The sequence below is a fragment of the Podarcis erhardii genome (genome assembly GCF_964252035.2).
Source record: "Podarcis erhardii genome assembly, chromosome: 9".
NCBI lineage: Eukaryota > Metazoa > Chordata > Lepidosauria > Squamata > Lacertidae > Podarcis > Podarcis erhardii.
In genome coordinates, this window is record NC_138512.1 from 41,726,574 (window position 1) to 41,744,135 (window position 17,562).

General features: G+C 43.6%; 1 protein-coding gene across 6 annotated transcripts in view; it reads right to left on the reverse strand.

The window, feature by feature from the left end:
• DCLK2 (doublecortin like kinase 2) overlaps positions 1-17,562 on the reverse strand; it is an 84,819-nt gene that overhangs the window by 34,958 nt on the left and 32,299 nt on the right. For 5 of the 6 annotated variants that reach the window (XR_014159880.1, XR_014159881.1, XM_081875303.1 and 2 more), the window contains exons 3-6: positions 16,569-16,671; positions 14,672-14,791; positions 12,586-12,636; positions 9,336-9,430 (exon numbers count right to left, since the gene is read on the reverse strand). Coding sequence is in view for 4 of the 6 variants with exons in the window: in XM_081875303.1 (XP_081731429.1) it covers positions 9,336-9,430; positions 12,586-12,636; positions 14,672-14,791; positions 16,569-16,671 (369 nt within the window). In the remaining 2 variants the exon portion in view is untranslated. The remainder of the gene's footprint in view (positions 1-9,335; positions 9,431-12,585; positions 12,637-14,671; positions 14,792-16,568; positions 16,672-17,562) is intronic. The other variant, XM_081875304.1, reaches the window with a different exon arrangement.

Consider the following 17,562-nt stretch of genomic DNA (forward strand, 5'->3'; position numbering starts at 1 on the left):
CTGGCCTCAGTGAGGCCTCTTAAAGCCGTGGCGAAGGTGAGCCTGGGCCCCGCCCCCTAGGCCAGATGGAGTTAGCCTAAGGAGGGAGAGGGAGAGGCCTTACACTCCAAGCACTCACGATGCAGCAGCAGCAATGTCCCTGGCCTCAGTGAGGCCTCTTAAAGCCGTGGCGAAGGTGAGCCTGGGCCTCGCCCCCTAGGCCAGATGGAGTTGGCCTGAGGAGGGAGAGGCCTTACACTCCAAGCACTCACGATGCAGCAGCAGCAATGTCCCTGGCCTCAGTGAGGCCTCTTAAAGCCGTGGCGAAGGTGAGCCTGGGCCCCGCCCCCTAGGCCAGATGGAGTTAGCCTAAGGAGGGAGAGGGAGAGGCCTTACACTCCAAGCACTCACGATGCAGCAGCAGCAATGTCCCTGGCCTCAGTGAGGCCTCTTAAAGCCGTGGCGAAGGTGAGCCTGGGCCTCGCCCCCTAGGCCAGGTGGAGTTAGCCTGAGGAGGGAGAGGCCTTACACTCCAAGCACTCACGATGCAGCAGCAGCAATGTCCCTGGCCTCAGTGAGGCCTCTTAAAGCCGTGGCGAAGGTGAGCCTGGGCCTCGCCCCCTAGGCCAGATGGAGTTGGCCTGAGGAGGGAGAGGCCTTACACTCCAAGCACTCACGATGCAGCAGCAGCAATGTCCCTGGCCTCAGTGAGGCCTCTTAAAGCCGTGGCGAAGGTGAGCCTGGGCCCCGCCCCCTAGGCCAGATGGAGTTAGCCTAAGGAGGGAGAGGGAGAGGCCTTACACTCCAAGCACTCACGATGCAGCAGCAGCAATGTCCCTGGCCTCAGTGAGGCCTCTTAAAGCCGTGGCGAAGGTGAGCCTGGGCCTCGCCCCCTAGGCCAGATGGAGTTGGCCTGAGGAGGGAGAGGCCTTACACTCCAAGCACTCACGATGCAGCAGCAGCAATGTCCCTGGCCTCAGTGAGGCCTCTTAAAGCCGTGGCGAAGGTGAGCCTGGGCCCCGCCCCCTAGGCCAGATGGAGTTAGCCTAAGGAGGGAGAGGGAGAGGCCTTACACTCCAAGCACTCACGATGCAGCAGCAGCAATGTCCCTGGCCTCAGTGAGGCCTCTTAAAGCCGTGGCGAAGGTGAGCCTGGGCCTCGCCCCCTAGGCCAGATGGAGTTGGCCTGAGGAGGGAGAGGCCTTACACTCCAAGCACTCACGATGCAGCAGCAGCAATGTCCCTGGCCTCAATGAGGCCTCTTAAAGCCGTGGCGAAGGTGAGCCTGGGCCCCGCCCCCTAGGCCAGGTGGAGTTAGCCTGAGGAGGGAGAGGCCTTACACTCCAAGCACTCACGATGCAGCAGCAGCAATGTCCCTGGCCTCAGTGAGGCCTCTTAAAGCCGTGGCGAAGGTGAGCCTGGGCCTCGCCCCCTAGGCCAGATGGAGTTGGCCTGAGGAGGGAGAGGCCTTACACTCCAAGCACTCACGATGCAGCAGCAGCAATGTCCCTGGCCTCAGTGAGGCCTCTTAAAGCCGTGGCGAAGGTGAGCCTGGGCCCCGCCCCCTAGGCCAGATGTAGTTAGCCTAAGGAGGGAGAGGGAGAGGCCTTACACTCCAAGCACTCACGATGCAGCAGCAGCAATGTCCCTGGCCTCAGTGAGGCCTCTTAAAGCCGTGGCGAAGGTGAGCCTGGGCCCCGCCCCCTAGGCCAGATGGAGTTAGCCTAAGGAGGGAGAGGGAGAGGCCTTACACTCCAAGCACTCACGATGCAGCAGCAGCAATGTCCCTGGCCTCAGTGAGGCCTCTTAAAGCCGTGGCGAAGGTGAGCCTGGGCCTCGCCCCCTAGGCCAGATGGAGTTGGCCTGAGGAGGGAGAGGCCTTACACTCCAAGCACTCACGATGCAGCAGCAGCAATGTCCCTGGCCTCAGTGAGGCCTCTTAAAGCCGTGGCGAAGGTGAGCCTGGGCCTCGCCCCCTAGGCCAGATGGAGTTGGCCTGAGGAGGGAGAGGCCTTACACTCCAAGCACTCACGATGCAGCAGCAGCAATGTCCCTGGCCTCAGTGAGGCCTCTTAAAGCCGTGGCGAAGGTGAGCCTGGGCCCCGCCCCCTAGGCCAGATGGAGTTAGCCTAAGGAGGGAGAGGGAGAGGCCTTACACTCCAAGCACTCACGATGCAGCAGCAGTTCAGGGAACATATTCATGGATCTCAGTCACTGACCCAGTTTGCAACCATAGGCAGACAAAATACTGTGAATCAAGAACAAAGGTTGCTTTGTTTTGGGGAAACAAACCACGAGCCCAAGCTCAGACGACATGAACATATTACACCGATTCTGGCTTAACTGCACGGGCTGCTAATTCAGTTCAAAGTGCTGATTTTGACCTATAAAGCCTTAAACAACCCTCAACCATGATACCACAAGGACCGCCTGTCCCCATATAAACCGAGCCAGACCCTTCTTCAGGTGTCTCCCCCAGGAGAGTTCCAGAAGATGGCAACAAGTGAATGGGTCTTTTCTGCAGTGGCTCCCCATTTGTGGCATCCTCTCCCCAAGGAGGCTTGCCTGGTACCCTCATTACATATCTCTAGGCACCAGGCGAAAAGGTTTCTCTTCAATAAGGCTTTTGGCCTTTAACATGTGACTGTGGGAAGGGGGTTATTGATTTGTTTTGCTTCTGCTTTTGTTTTATTATGCATTTTGTATTTTCATTTTGTATTTTTGTGTTTTGAACCACCCTGTGATATATGGGTGAACGGAGGAATACAAATTTAATTAATAAATACATAAATTTCAAGCATAATTTTCACTCTCAATTAATAGTTCCCCAAAGCGCCAACTAAGGCTTTATTACAGCTCCATGTGTTTTGCAACACAGGTCAATTTTTCAGGAACAATCTGAAAGTTTCAAATTAGGTAGCATAGCTGAAGCAGCTTACACAAACATTTCTACCTATCTGGCACCACAAGGAAGGCCAGACAGGTAAATGATATTCTGCTTTTGCAGAATTTGGAAGTCTCAAGATTACTCTTTGAAGAGTATGTGTTCTGAAATTCTTTTAGCTAGCACTTCCGAAAGCAAGTTTCCCCTCTTTAAATTCTCTCCAATTTCTTTGTCTCCCTCCTGGTTTTCTTGTTTCACTTTCAGATAATGTCTTTGCCCTTTTCAGTCTTCACTGTACTCTCATTTAAAAGATTATCACACAAACTTTCATCACTTGTCACAGGGTGCTTAAAATACTTCTCTAGCCTGAGCTCAAGATCTGTCAAAATGATATTGGACAGCACAAGGGAATGCAAGGTCAGCATTTTCAGTGCCTGGTTATGCAGCAAAATATTTTATATCATTTCGCCAGCAATAATGACAATAATTCAACTGGCAGATCAGGTTTTATTGTAAGATTTCCCAGGACACCAATATGTGCCCAAAGCAGTCAACAGAAGCTACATTATCAAGACAGCAAAAGGCAACACAAACCAGCTCACTGACAGCGAGTTAAGTTTAAGAAAGACAAAAATAACACTGTCTGCCAGACAAATATGCAAGATGGCTGCAACAACATCTGTACATTTTTTGTTGATGATGATTCCCTGGATGGCTCCTGCACCAAAATAATACAGCATAGTTCTTTCAGAAGATATTTTTGTAATAGAACCAGAAACAAGACAGACAAAATAGATTACTATTTATTGCATTGACTTATTATTTTCTGCTCAGTTCAGTTGTTTTGTTTAAAAGCACAGATTTTGTTTCCTTAAAAGCAAGGAACACTTCATAAAAATTAGTATCATGGCTATGAAATTTAAAACTAGGGTGGATGAAAATAATCTTTCAGATAACAAACAACTAACAGCACAGTCTAAACCATGTCTACATAGCACTAAATTCTACTGAATTCAATGAGGTTTATGACCAGGTATGTGGGGTTAGGATTAAAACTTAAACTATTTTAGACTTTTCAATTTCAGTCAATTGTCACAGGACACAGAATAACAATGGTAATCTTTAGATAATGTATTATGTTGTTATCTCCTTTCCGGCATGCATATTTGTGGTATGACAAGGTAAAAGCTAATCGAGCATTCAAAAACCATATTGTCAGGAAAGCTGTGTTTAATGTCTGGATAAGATATAAAGATTTACTGGAAAACAAGACCCCAAGGTGGTTATCACCTATGGAGGCTAAGGCTTTGAAAAAACTCAATATGGAGGCCAAATGGCCGAAATATTGGGAGATACTAGAACAAGACCGAGACACATTGAAACTGCAGAGTTTTGAGAAATTAAAAGATAAAGTGCGAGATTGGTTACACTATCATCAAATCAGGGAGGCCTTTAACGTGGACAAAAAAATAGGCTTCCAGGTGGAAAAATCGAAATTAGAAACAGAATTGTTAGAACCTAAAACTAAGATACTCTCGAGAATGTACAACTTGCTGTTGAAATGGAATACTCAGGATGAAACAGTTAAATCAGCTATGATCAAATGGGCACAGGACATTGGTCATAACATTATGTTTGCAGACTGGGAAAAGTTGTGGACCACCGACATGAAATTTACAGCATGTAATGCCTTAAGAGAAAATATTATGAAAATGATCTATAGGTGGTACACGACCCCAGTCAAGCTTGCAAAAATTTATCACCTGCCTGACAATAAGTGTTGGAAATGTAAGGAAACTGAAGGAACATTCTTTCACCTTTGGTGGACATGCCCAAAGGTTAAGGCTTTCTGGGAAATGATTTATAATGAACTAAAAAAAGTATTTAAATATACCTTTCCTAAGAAACCAGAGGCCTTCCTTCTGGGCATTGTCGGCCAAATGGTGCCAAAGAAAGATAGAACACTTTTTATGTATGCAACAACCGCAGCAAGAATACTCATCGCAAAGCATTGGAAGACACAAGATTTGCCCACTCTGGAAGAATGGCAGATGCAAGTGATAGACTATATGGAATTGGCAGAAATGACTGGCAGAATTCGAGACCTGGGAGAAGAGTCGGTGGAAGAGGACTGGAAGAAGTTTAAAGAATATCTCCAAAAACATTGCAAAATGTTTGAATGTTAAAATGATGTGGGATATAAAGATAATATGGCATCAGTGACATAGTAAAAAGAAATATGTAAAAATGTTTTAAGGAAAAAAAGGGGTAAGACCAGAGTAAAATTATGTCGAAACTAAACAAAGGATATAAGGGATTAAGTTATAAAGAATTTGCAAGATTGTATCTAAAGAGTAAGGGGAAATAGAAGACATAATAGGTTGGAATGTATAATATTGATTAAGATTTGAAAGAGGGTAAGGAGCTGCCAAATCTGATTGAGTAAAGGGGAACGCAGGAAAGGGAGATGTGAGGAAGTCAGGAAAGAGGGTTATAAAGACAAGAATCAAAAAACTAATTTTTCTTTAACTTTTTTTTTTTACTTTTTCTGTTATATACTGTGTTTGTTGTGTTGCTGTTTTTTTACTGTATTTCTCTTTTGTTGTTGTTTCCCTTTTTTTTTGATTGTAATATTTGCTTTTCTACACAAAACCAAAATAAATATTTATTAAAAAAAAAATGTTGTTATCTCCTTTCCAAGTCACTAGAATCGACTACATTATTCAGCCTAATTGACAACATTTGCATTTAGCGCTAAGCTATGGTTTGGCACTATATGAAAGATGCTCCGCCATATCAAGCAGGGAGTACAGTGGTGCCTCGCAAGACGAAATTAATTCGTTCCGCAAGTTTTTTCTTCTTGCGAGTTTTTCATCTTGCAAAGCACGGTTTCCCATAGGAATGCATTGAAAATCAATTAATGCGTTCCTATGGAGACCGCTTGCCAGGCTGGCGGTGTGGAGAAGGGCTTTTCTCCCCACCGCAAGCCTTCAGGACAGGTACGGGAACAGAGGGGAAGGCGCGCAGCGCTTCTCCTCTGTTCCCGGGGCTTGCGGTGGGAGGAGGGTTTTTCCTCCCCACGCCAACATTCAGAACAGCATTCTGAAAGTTGGCGGTAGGAAGGAAAACCCTCCTCCCACCGCAAGTCTTCAGGACAGCCATCCCAAGGCTGGCGGCGGGAGGAGGGCTCTCCGCCCCACCGCCAGCCTTTGGAGCAGCCTTCCGAAGGCTGCCGGTGGGGCGGAGAGATCTCCTCCCGCCGCCAGCCTTCGGAGCAGCCTTCCGAAGGCTGCCGGTGGGGTGGAGAGACCTCCTCCCGCCGCCAGCCTTCGGAGCAGCCTTCCGAAGGCTGGCGGCGGGAGGAGGTCTCTCCGCCCCACCGCCAGCCTTCGGAGGAGGTCCGAGGATAGTGGGGAAGACGCACTGCGCTTCCCCGCTGTCCCGGAGATTTCCCTATGGGCTTTCGTCTTGCGAAGGAAGCCCATAGGGAAATTCGTTTTGCGAAGCGCCTCCAAAATGGAAAACCCTTTCGTCTAGCGGGTTTTCAGTCTTGCGAGGCGTTCGTCTTGTGGGGCACCACTGTATATTTGCAGTCCCATGTGATTCTAAAATAAAGATCACATGGTGGTGGGAATATGGCAGCATCACGGCATTTGGGACACAATGCAGCAAGGAAGCGGTGCCACTAAAAAGGCACTGCTGCCCCCTCCTCATGAGCAGTCATTTTCAGCATGGCACCCTACATGCCTTATGATTTGAAGGGCTGAGTAGAATTATTTTGGCAGTGTTCTCTGATTGGCCTTGTGGCCCCCTCTTTTTTGCCAACTCCATGCAGTCTGTTTTATGCTGCAGTTTGGCTGATTGGTGTTGGTCATGACTTGCAGGTTGAATTAATGACAAGCACCTAGAGATACCTGCATAGATGGAGGACAGCCCCAGCTACAAGTCAACTCAAGATAGAGTTGCAAGGAGATGGTCCAGAATGCTGGCCAGCAGGAACAGGGTTGTACACAGTTTCTCCTCTCAAGAAGCTGGTGAGGAAGAGCAGGGCTCAGCCAATCAGCTGGCTTAAGTCAATTGCTCTTTTGCTCCTGCCCCTAGCTTGGTCAAGAACTCCACAGTCTGCATTCTCAGCACAGCCTAACATATTTGTGCTGCTTCTTCCTTTCACAACTCCATGGTTACTGGAGCTGACAGCAAGGGTACCCAAAGCAGCTCTCAATTAGCCTCTTTGGCCAACCGTAAGGAAGGCCAAGCACTCTAATATGATATAAATTCTCTTTCATCTCAAAGAGTCTATTGGGCTTAATGAAATTTTTCAAAGGAGGTTAGCACTAGAGAATTAACATATTAGAGAATTGTTGGATGCATTTTTTGTTGTTGCTGCCGACATACGTAAATCAAGATCTATTTAAAACTAACAAGAGTAATACAATTTCTAATTGTCTTTCTTTCACTTTCAGACCAGTCAAAAGAACATTGTCCTGTATTCTTCTGAATGCAATTATATTGGTGCGGCTGCCAAGTTTTTCAATGAATCAGCAATTCAGTATTTGTGCTGAGTAGCAAAAACGAAGCTGCACAAATTATAGCCCTTGATTTCCTATCCTTGTAACTAGGCTTTCCAGTTAAGGCAGTGGGGTGGGGAGTAGGGACATTTGTTGCGGAGATGTGGTGTTTTTCTGGTAAGCAGTAGTGTTATGAAACTACAAATCTATTACTTAAATGAATAAATAAACTACATGAACGTGATGTAGATAGCCAGTCCTTTTAAGTAGCATAACCTGAATTGAGGGTCTTCTAGCAATCCAAGCCATGTAACAGGCAAAAGGAGGTACACACAAAATCAACAAGTTTAATAATCTACAGCTCACACAATTTTTTTAAAAAAACCCACAGCTTTATTGCAATTCAAATGAAGTATTAGGATATAAATCCAAATAGAGATGACAAGGCAAGGTTTTCAACTGATTGTTCCTTACCAATTTTGCTAAGATGAGTACTAAGTTACAACAGAGGGAAAGACAGAAATTAAAGATGGAGACATGCATCTTCTGCCATGCTTGAGCTTCAGCATCACTAAATGAAGAGACATGGCAGAATGATCCAGGCAGTGCACAGAAACCAAGTATTTCAAGGAGACCAGCCTACACATTATTTCATCCTAAGCACAGCTCAGTTGTTATAGGGATCTCTTAAGGAAAAGGATAAAGTAAATAAGTCACTTAAAAACAAACAAAAGTTTAATTTTACTCCTCCTCATGGACAGCATGTGAACAGAACAAAATTCAAGCAGATACATAATAAAATTTTATCAAGAGTATCCGACTGTTCAGTGGTATGTATACTTGTAATTCTTGTATTTTAGGGGTTAAATTATTTGAACGGCATATATTCCTGTTGGACATTTTCCCAGAAGCATGGGTGTTGGGAATGCATTCCAGATGCAGACACAAGCATTGTCACAAGCCATGTTCTAATTCAGATATATCAGTTAAGATTACTCAGAACCCAAGTGAACAAAGCACAGCTGAAGTGTACACCCAAACAGCTGCATACTGGAGAGATAAAATAAAGGATTTTAACTACCCTAATTCTCTTAATAACCAACCGTCTTTTAAGACATTCACTAAATATAAACAACTTTAGCATGCAAAACGGCATTCCTCTTTCTATGGTTTTTGTTTTTACTGTGTTTGGTTTGCTGCATGGCCTTTTTTATTAAGGTTTAGTCAATTATGGTGCTACACTGTTCTTGTTTTTAAATGCTGCAAGCTGTCAAGTACACACTTGACAAAAACGTTGTGTAGAAATAAACAAAATCGACAGTGAAGGATGAGATGGAGCTTACTGACAAATTTTACTAAACACAACTATGAGTGCAGCCCTAACCCCTGGCCCCTGACGGCATGGTAATGGAAAGGAGCTCTGTTATGGGACATATTTCTCTGCCATGGCAGATGGCTCAGCTTCACCTCCATGGGCAGTATGCTTCCATTTTCAATTCTGCTAGTGGTAGTAGGCAGCAGCAAGCCCTGAAATGGGGAGTTTCAGGGTGCCAGAGGGTTGGGATTTGCCAGATACTACATCCCATGGATCCTTGAGGGACATGCTTCTTAGCAATGGTAGCCTGGGGCTGATGGGGGGAGTCCCCCACACACTTTCCACCCTGGCTGATGGATCCTTTGCTGCTCCCTGTTGCTCTTTGCCCCATTTAGGGCAGCTTTCTAAGCCAGTGGATAGAGTTTAAACCAGAATAATAGATTATTTTACGCATTGCAATATTGGGTTCAGCCTACATTTTAACTACTCTACAACTGCTTTCATGCATTGTACATTGCAATGGAATATTTTTTTTAAAAAATCATTGATTAATATAGCATGTAGCTGGTGTTTTCTTGTAGCCACATAGGCAATATTCCAAAGCAGAATTAGTATTTAAGCTGAAATAGGGCAAACTTTCTAAAACATACCTTGAGTCCCCGAAAGCTGCCTGGGCTTGTTGGTGAGGAACTAGAAGATTTTGTTGATTTGGGAGTTGAAAGCTGGCTACTTGGAGCTCCGTTTACTATTGGGAATAACAAGGGCAAAAGAAGGAAAAGAAGTTGTTATCGCCAATAAAACAAAAGCTGAAATTCCTGTTAAGATATGATATGTTCCTTTTAGATAATATCCTGTTAATCTTTGTTAAACAGAGCAGCTAGCAATAAAATATACATAAAGGTAGGCATTAGCTTAAAAGCAGCACGATGCAGTGACCAAGGGCTTGCTAAGAGCAACAAGCACACAGCTGAACCTTCCTTCTTAAGATCTAAGATTTCTTTCCACAGCTGTGTTCTATCATTGGTTTCCCCTTCTCTCTCTACCTACTCAAAGACACATTTTTTTCTGGCACATTGCCTACTCTTTCCCCTTCATCTAGCCACACTATCCTTTAGCTTTTCTACATCTCAGAACCTCTTCTATCAAAGCTTTATAGCATTCAGACTCTCGATCTTGTCTACATAGCTTGCCCTGTCCCTACAGCCTATTGTGATGTTTCAACCACAGCCCAAATGACTTTTCATTTGACTCAACAATGGAATTATATCAACATTCTATGGTGCTGGGTACATTCTTCCACAAATTAAAAATGTAGGTGATGGTGAACATTTCAAGGTTATCAGGTCACATCAGCCAATGGGTACTTGAAAAATAATCATGGCCACAGAGCAGTTTAATATATTACAGAGTACACTGTATCCAAATTACCAAGAAACAATTATAAAAGCAAAAAAACCCCCAAACAAGCCCATGTTTATTTTCTATGTGATCATTTCTCTTAAAAATAAAATACTTGAAAAAATTATTTGCATCTCCTTCCATGTTGAAATATGTCTTTGACAAGAACCAGCTTCCCATTAGTATGCTTTTAAATATACAAATACATTTCATATTTTAATTTTGAGGGGTTTCTATATATGTGAAAATATGTTGCTTCCCCTTCAGTTCAGTCTGAAGTGGGTTCCACCATTTCACACAACTTAAGACTCTTAATATGCACCATCTATTAGCTTATTTGCAAGGCTCTCTGATGAACAATATATTCCATGTCTCCCAAGGAAGAAGTAGTAAGAGGAAATGTTCCAAAGAGCAAGATTGATTTCAACTGCAGCTCAGTTAAGGACTGCTGCTCCTTTAAGAAAAAAAATTAGCCTGCCAGCTAGACATTCGGTTTCCATGGAAATGCTAGTTACCACCTACACTTTTTCAGCTGTGTAAAGAATATCTATAATGGGTAACAGAACATTCATTTAACAGGCACCATTGTTTTTGCTGTGTGAATGCCTGCAGTGATGAACCTGTCTGAAAACCAAGTCTTCCAAACTAGCTGCTTTTATAAAGGAATTTACTTTTAATTCTTTAATATTTAGGAGCCAACCTGCTGATGCGACTGCACAGGGAACCGTTATTCTGTGGCATTATGTATAGGTACAGTAAATAAATAAGTAGAAGTTAGCATCTTTCCACTAAGATGTAAGAACCAGCTTCCAAGATGTTCTAGAAAGGCATGTCCAACAAGTCGATCACAATCGACAAGGACAGGTCAATCACCTCACATTAGTGGTCGATCACGGGCTAGTAGTGACCCTGCCACCCGTCCCTGGTGTTAGCTGTTTGCTTCGTCGCTGCACCAAATTGTAAGCACATATTTTTCTAGCAAAAAAGCTCCACAACTTTGGCTCCCCCCCCCCCAAAAAAAAGCTTAACATTGGCAATGACAATTGGTAGATCACTGCCAGCTTTTTTGTACTGGGAGTAGATTGCATTCTCTTGGGAGTTGGACATGCCTGTTCTAGAAGAAGTTAACATTTATGGGAATAGGACAATCTTATTCTATTGCTGTTTTCACTTCATCCCCAGAATCTCTGTTTTAAAAATAGTTACCTATAGAAAACACATGTTTCTGACCTTCATATGTTCATGCATACACCTTATCCCACTTTTGTATTATTACACTCCCTAACACTAATCCTTCCAAGGTAGCATTGTCCCTTTAGCCTGAAACTAAAGTCACACTATGTCTTTTGAGCATGTTCAAAGCCCATTATTTTCCACAAAAAATCTGGGCACTGTCGTTTGCTCCCTCACAAAGTTACTGTTCACAGCAACCCATAACAACAGTGCCCAAAGTTATTTGAGGGAAAGAACGGGCTTTGAATGTGCTTTAAAGGTATTAGTGTACATTACTTGAGCCAGCCTCAGAGTCCCAAGCAGCACAGCTTCCCACCTGGCCCACAAACAAAACATTACAACATGGAAAGAGAATTTCCTCCCCCTTGGGGCTGCAAGAGGGACCTTGAAATCCTGTCACTGTCCTTATCACCCAGAAATTTGGGACATCATACAGACGCTGCTTGGTTCTGGGACTCCTTAGTTAGGGTCCACACAGAGACACTCCACCCCACAGAAAGCAAATGAAAAACTTCCTCATAACCTCCCAGTAGCTATGTTCAAGTGGGAGGAAATGGTGGACTAGCACAATATGCAACCTACCTTCCAGAAGAGCACATGGGATAAAGGCAAGCAAGCAAACTCCACACACAATAAAAAAACACACAGAGACAAAATGATTTGCTTTTTCACTCTGAGCAGAAGCAAGGCAGCTTATTTCAATTACATTTTTCTACTGCAAGCTAGATAAATTCCCATTGTTAAGTCAGGTAATATCAAACTTTGATGCCACCATGGACCAAGCAACTGCTGTACATGGATCAGTCCACAAGTCCTTAGCTGAAGTTAATTAGTGTCTTAATACTCACATGCTTCTCTAAATAAGTGGGCATAGTGTTTTAAAAGACACAGTACTCTGTTTCAACTTTGAGCTTTATTTGCATGCCATACCACACTTAAACTTGAATTTAAGTTTTGGGATCCATTGCTGTCAGCTAATATTGCTCATTTCATTTAAATATACTGCCCCCCACCCCGTACTACTTGTGTACTGGCCGGATTATATCTTAATAAATTTAGCTCCATTGTATACTAACCACAGGTGTCTGATGCCTAAGTTCTTCCTTTCCAAGGTCTACCTAGAGACAGGATAAACTCACCATGTCTTAGTTTTACAAATCATAAAAACACACAGTGCAAGATAATAGGCACACAGAAGCAGATGGAAGGGTTAAAAATGAAAAGGTAGGAGACAAGTGTTGGTACACAGCCATAACTGCCATGGCTCACCTGGGGATTTTGCTGAAGAGTAAGCACTGGAGTAATGGCCACCCCTCTTTACTGTATTCATTCAATTGACACAAAGGAAAAAGACAGGATATAGGTTATTCAGAGACATGAAAGGAAGAAAGATAACATAAAAAGGGAAAAAGAAGTGGTTTTCCAGAAAGGCTTACAGTGAACCTATATTTACTACTATGCATAGTCCAATTTAAGGTAATTTAAGAACTAATAGAACTGTAGATCCAGATAAACTGAGTTATTTGGAAACTGTCGAGTTGTGGGAAAGGTAGGGGTGCCATATTGGAGATGGGATAAAACCACCTGAAGCAATTAGGTCTGTTGCACCTACGGATCAAATACTAACTTTATAAATGCATCATGAATGCTCAAACCTTTTGCATCTCCCCAAACCTTGGGCCTGAGCCTATGGTGTGTGGATGCTACTTCAATAACCTGTTTGTGATAAAGTCACCTGGTAACTGCCCTCAGCTAACCTGTCAACTTTCACCTCAGGTGGTTAATTATGTGTCTCTCATTTCCAGAAACCTATTATGTTCCAAAGTCTAATTTCTCATTATGAACGGTTACGCCACACAAATGAAATATGCCATCCAAAAGCTGAAAAAGCCTAGAGGGCAAGGTAATATGCTTGGGTGGGTGGGGGGACGACTTTTAATATTTTGCCTGGGAGAGAATCTCATATGACTCTGCAGTAAGAAAACCAGCAAGTCTTTTGCTCTATGTTCAGGTCTTTAATGACAACAACAGCCAATAGACTTATTCTGTCTTCTTCCTTATGTACACTTAAGTCCAAACTTCTGGATGGTACTGTTGGGCCACTGTACTAAGTAGCTTTTTGATTCAGCACATCAACAATCTGTTGTTCTCCGGTTGTCAGTGAACCACTTTCCCTAAAACATTGATATTTTAAAATACTGACCCTGGAGCAGGACTGAAAGACATAATCAAAAACATAACTGGGGCAACCCCCCCCCTAATATAACCTGAACAAGCACTGTAAAAAAAGGGGGGACACAAAGAGATAGGAAGAAGGAAGATGCATTTTGTGTTGGCTAAGGATGCCAAAGAGAAAAAAGGAGTAAGAAAGTCATGGGCCTCAAAAAGAAGAATAGAGTGGATGAAGGGAAAACACTTAAATGTGTACAACTGAATTTATTCATATTCATCCTCTGCAACCCTTGCATCTCCCTCAGGCTTGGGGAACGTGTAATTTTGCCTCACCTTTTTGGGTGAGATTAAGGTGAGGGACGCGGGTGGCGCTGTGGGTTAAACCTCAGCACCTGGGGCTTGCCGATCGCATGGTCGGCGGTTCGAATCCCCGTGGCGGGGTGAGCTCCCGTCTTTCGGTCCCAGCTCCTGCCCACCTAGCAGTTCGAAAGCACCCCTAAGTGCAAGTAGATAAATAGGTACCGCTTTATAGTGGTAAGCTAAACGGCGTTTCCATGTGCTGCGCTGGTGCTGGCTCGCCAGAGCAGCTTCGTCACGCTGGCCACGTGACCCGGAAATGTCTCCGGACAGCACTGGCCCTCGGCCTCTTAAGTGGATGGGCGCACAACCCTAGAGTCGGACACGACTGGCCCGTATGGGCAGGGGTACCTTAAGGTGAGAAATAGGGGGTCATGGTGGGGCACAGCCATTAAGGAAGAGCACATGTCAAAAAAACACTTGTTACTACACAAACTTCCATGGGCGCCAAGGTCTTCCTCAAGAGGCCCCTCTGCAGGTTTTATCTGCTGCCAGTAGTGATGTAGGTGGTGATCTCAGACAGGGCCTTTTTAGTGGTGGTACTTTGCCATTCTTTCCCTGGTGGTGCTTTTCTGCTATGGACTTTGTTATTTTTCAGTCAAGTGTCAACCTTTTTATTTGCCAAGGGTTTCTAGATGCTGTTTAACAAATGATATTTAAATAACTATTGGCTCTAATTTTATTGTTCTGCTGTTTTAAAATTATTTATTTTATTGGTAGACATATTGGGTGTGTGAGCTGCTGGGGATTGATGAGCAGAAAATATATTAATTAAACAAACAAGGTTCTAAATGCACATTTCCCCCATCCACCCAGGCAGCTGTACCTGAAGCTGGTGATTTACTTCGACGTGAAGGTCCAGGGCTTTTAGATCCAGGGCTTTTATATCCAGAATACCTTGATATCCCGCATGAACGGGAATAAGAGGATTTCATAACCCGACATTCTGTAAACAAACAGATGGATAGCAGAAGAAATATTTTTAGAGTTGCAATCACTTCCAACAAAACCACCTACCAACTAGATTTATCACCCAAACATACTCATTTCATAAACAGTTTTTCTCAAATGAACCAAAAGGAGTTTATAAATTTGTAAGCTTATAAACTTGTTGACATCTGGTCAAATGTAGGAAAATTAATTTTTTCAGGTTGCTTTAAAACTAGATTTGGTTTTTTATCCTGTTACAATAGAAGAGTGTACATATGAATTATATATATGTCTCATCTCTGTTGGAAAAGTAGATCATTTATTTTACAAATAAAAGAATATAAAAGAATGTTAACATATTGCATATTTCATCAAAACTGACTGGAGCAAGTCCTCTTCCACCTGTTCACACCAGTGTCTTTCCGATCCAACTGTAAGCGTCATTATTGTGCCCACTGAGACTGCAATCTGTTTGCTGATAAATAGGCAACACAATGTACACTAGAAGTTTTAAACTGAAAGTTGAACTGTTCCGGCTTAGACGACTGTGCAGTTAGCTATTTTAATAAACAACAGTCTCTAGCAAATCTGTTTTCTTAGGTCCTTCAGCAGAACTCTATGATTCAGGTTCATATGGATCCCGGGGATTAGAATGCCTTAATGCTCCATATTGCCTCTCCAAGAACCCTTTGTGTCTTATTGCATCATCCCATCATCTTCCCATCATTGATGTGCACAGGGAATAATGCTAGTGGTATATTTTTCTAGATGGCATGGTTTCTTTAAAATGGACCACACAAGACCCTCGCATTTGCAGGAATGTATGTTCTTTCCTCACAGGTCCCCTTTACAGAGTTTAGGTTTTCACAGCGGCAGAACTTGGGGTCTCAAATTTCCCACAAAAAATAGGTGCCCCCTCCTGCTTCTTGTGCTCCATTCTAAATCATAGTTGCAGTGACCCCTGTTGTGCCCCCAAGGCTCCGTGCCCAGTGCAACGAAAGCAGTTACGCTCCTCTAAACCCACCTCTGGTTTTCATCTATGCTTCCAGTATGGAGGTCTGGGCTGCCCAGACAACAAGAACCTACTCTCAGCCTTGCTGATGTGGTCCAAAGGAAAAAAGAACAATACATTTGCTACCAGCCTATCTGCATTTGTTGTCAGAAGAAGGCATACAAGGCAGAATCAAACTGTCTTAGGGACTTGATTCTACTCTCGATTTGTGTAGCATTTATTCCTTAGCTTTTTCTTCTCCCAAAGATATCCCACAAGGCATTGAAGGTTTAGGATCAGTGTTCTCCTAGATTGGCTACCTTCCCAAATTAATGAGCCTCATCTTCCCCTCACTTCCCTCTACATCATCTGCAGAAACCACCTTCTTGACCCTTAGACCCACTATTGGTCTTGTCCACTCAATCCACCATAGCCTGTCTTTGCATGCAGTGCAAGTCCCTAACTCACCAAGGGTTTGAGACCCATTGGCTACCTTCACCTGGTTTAGCCAGCCAGTCAATCCCATTTCCCAGGGTGTGGCCACTGTCGCATGCAGTTTCTAGGAGCCACAGGTGAGAACTGAGTAAAGGGTGGGGATCAAAGGTGGACAAACTAATCCAGAGGGAGCATGGCATGTCTTCTACCAGAGGTACTACTCCTCCCCTAACACCTGATACACCTCATTTACAGTCTTTATCAGTGCAATATATATGGGGGGGGGATATGCAGTCTCAATGTCACTCAATGCTTTCATAAGCACTGGAAGCTTATGGTTCAAAACAAATGTACAGACAGTACTTACCACTGTGATCTAGTACAAAATCATCTTGAGCATAACGGTATTTCTCAGGTCCACAGGCAATGAAAACATCATCATCACCAAAAAAGTCTTGCAAACAGGTAACCTTTTAAAAAAAATAAAATAAAAAGCAAAGAAGAATATTACTGAGTGGACCAGCTAAACTAAGGAGAGAAGTTTACATTTTGTGCTACCTTTCTGCTTTGCACATAGCAAGGGTAGGCAACCATTTTTCTGTTAGACACTGCATTTCCTGAGGAAGTAATTAGTCAGGGGTGGCAGGAATTACACCCTCCGTATCCCATCTCAAAATCAAAACATTATAGCCATTTCATTTTTTAAAAAACAAATTCCCTGAAGATTTGTCTGTAACTTGGCAGACAATTTAATTTTGACTGTATCTACTCTGAATGAACTACTGTGCCTACAAATTTCATTCACTTCTGTTGAAAGGGGAACAAAATTGCAGCTATTTTATAAATTTCCTAGTAGTGCTAGAGAGTACAAATGAGCTCAGCTGTCATGAAGTGCATTGAGATATATCGGCAGAACTGGTCATAGTGGGAGAAGAATGGGACAAATGTGCAGAACTGAATCCTGGAGAGGACCAAGAGATCTAGGAAACGCTGGTCTAGATGGTGGGAACGTGCCCAGTTTGTTGTTGGCAGAGATTCCCACATCAGTGTTATGGGGTGCCTTGACTGGCACAGTAGAACTACCTGACTTGACTCTGGCAACCCACCTTGTTAGTGAAGTATCTTCTGTCCCGAAAAGGAGGAATCCAAGACTAGAGCAGACAGTGAGACAAGCCATGTCAACTACATGTCCATCACTAAGAATGCTGCAATGGCTATGCTGGTGTAAGCAGACCCAAACAACTCGTAGGTGGGCCTGCTGGCTTGCCTAGTCCCATATTTCGGGACAACTGTGCACTTTTAATTTCTGGAATACAGAGTTTAGCTGAAGGAGTGTTATTTTTAATGTAATTTAAGTTTAT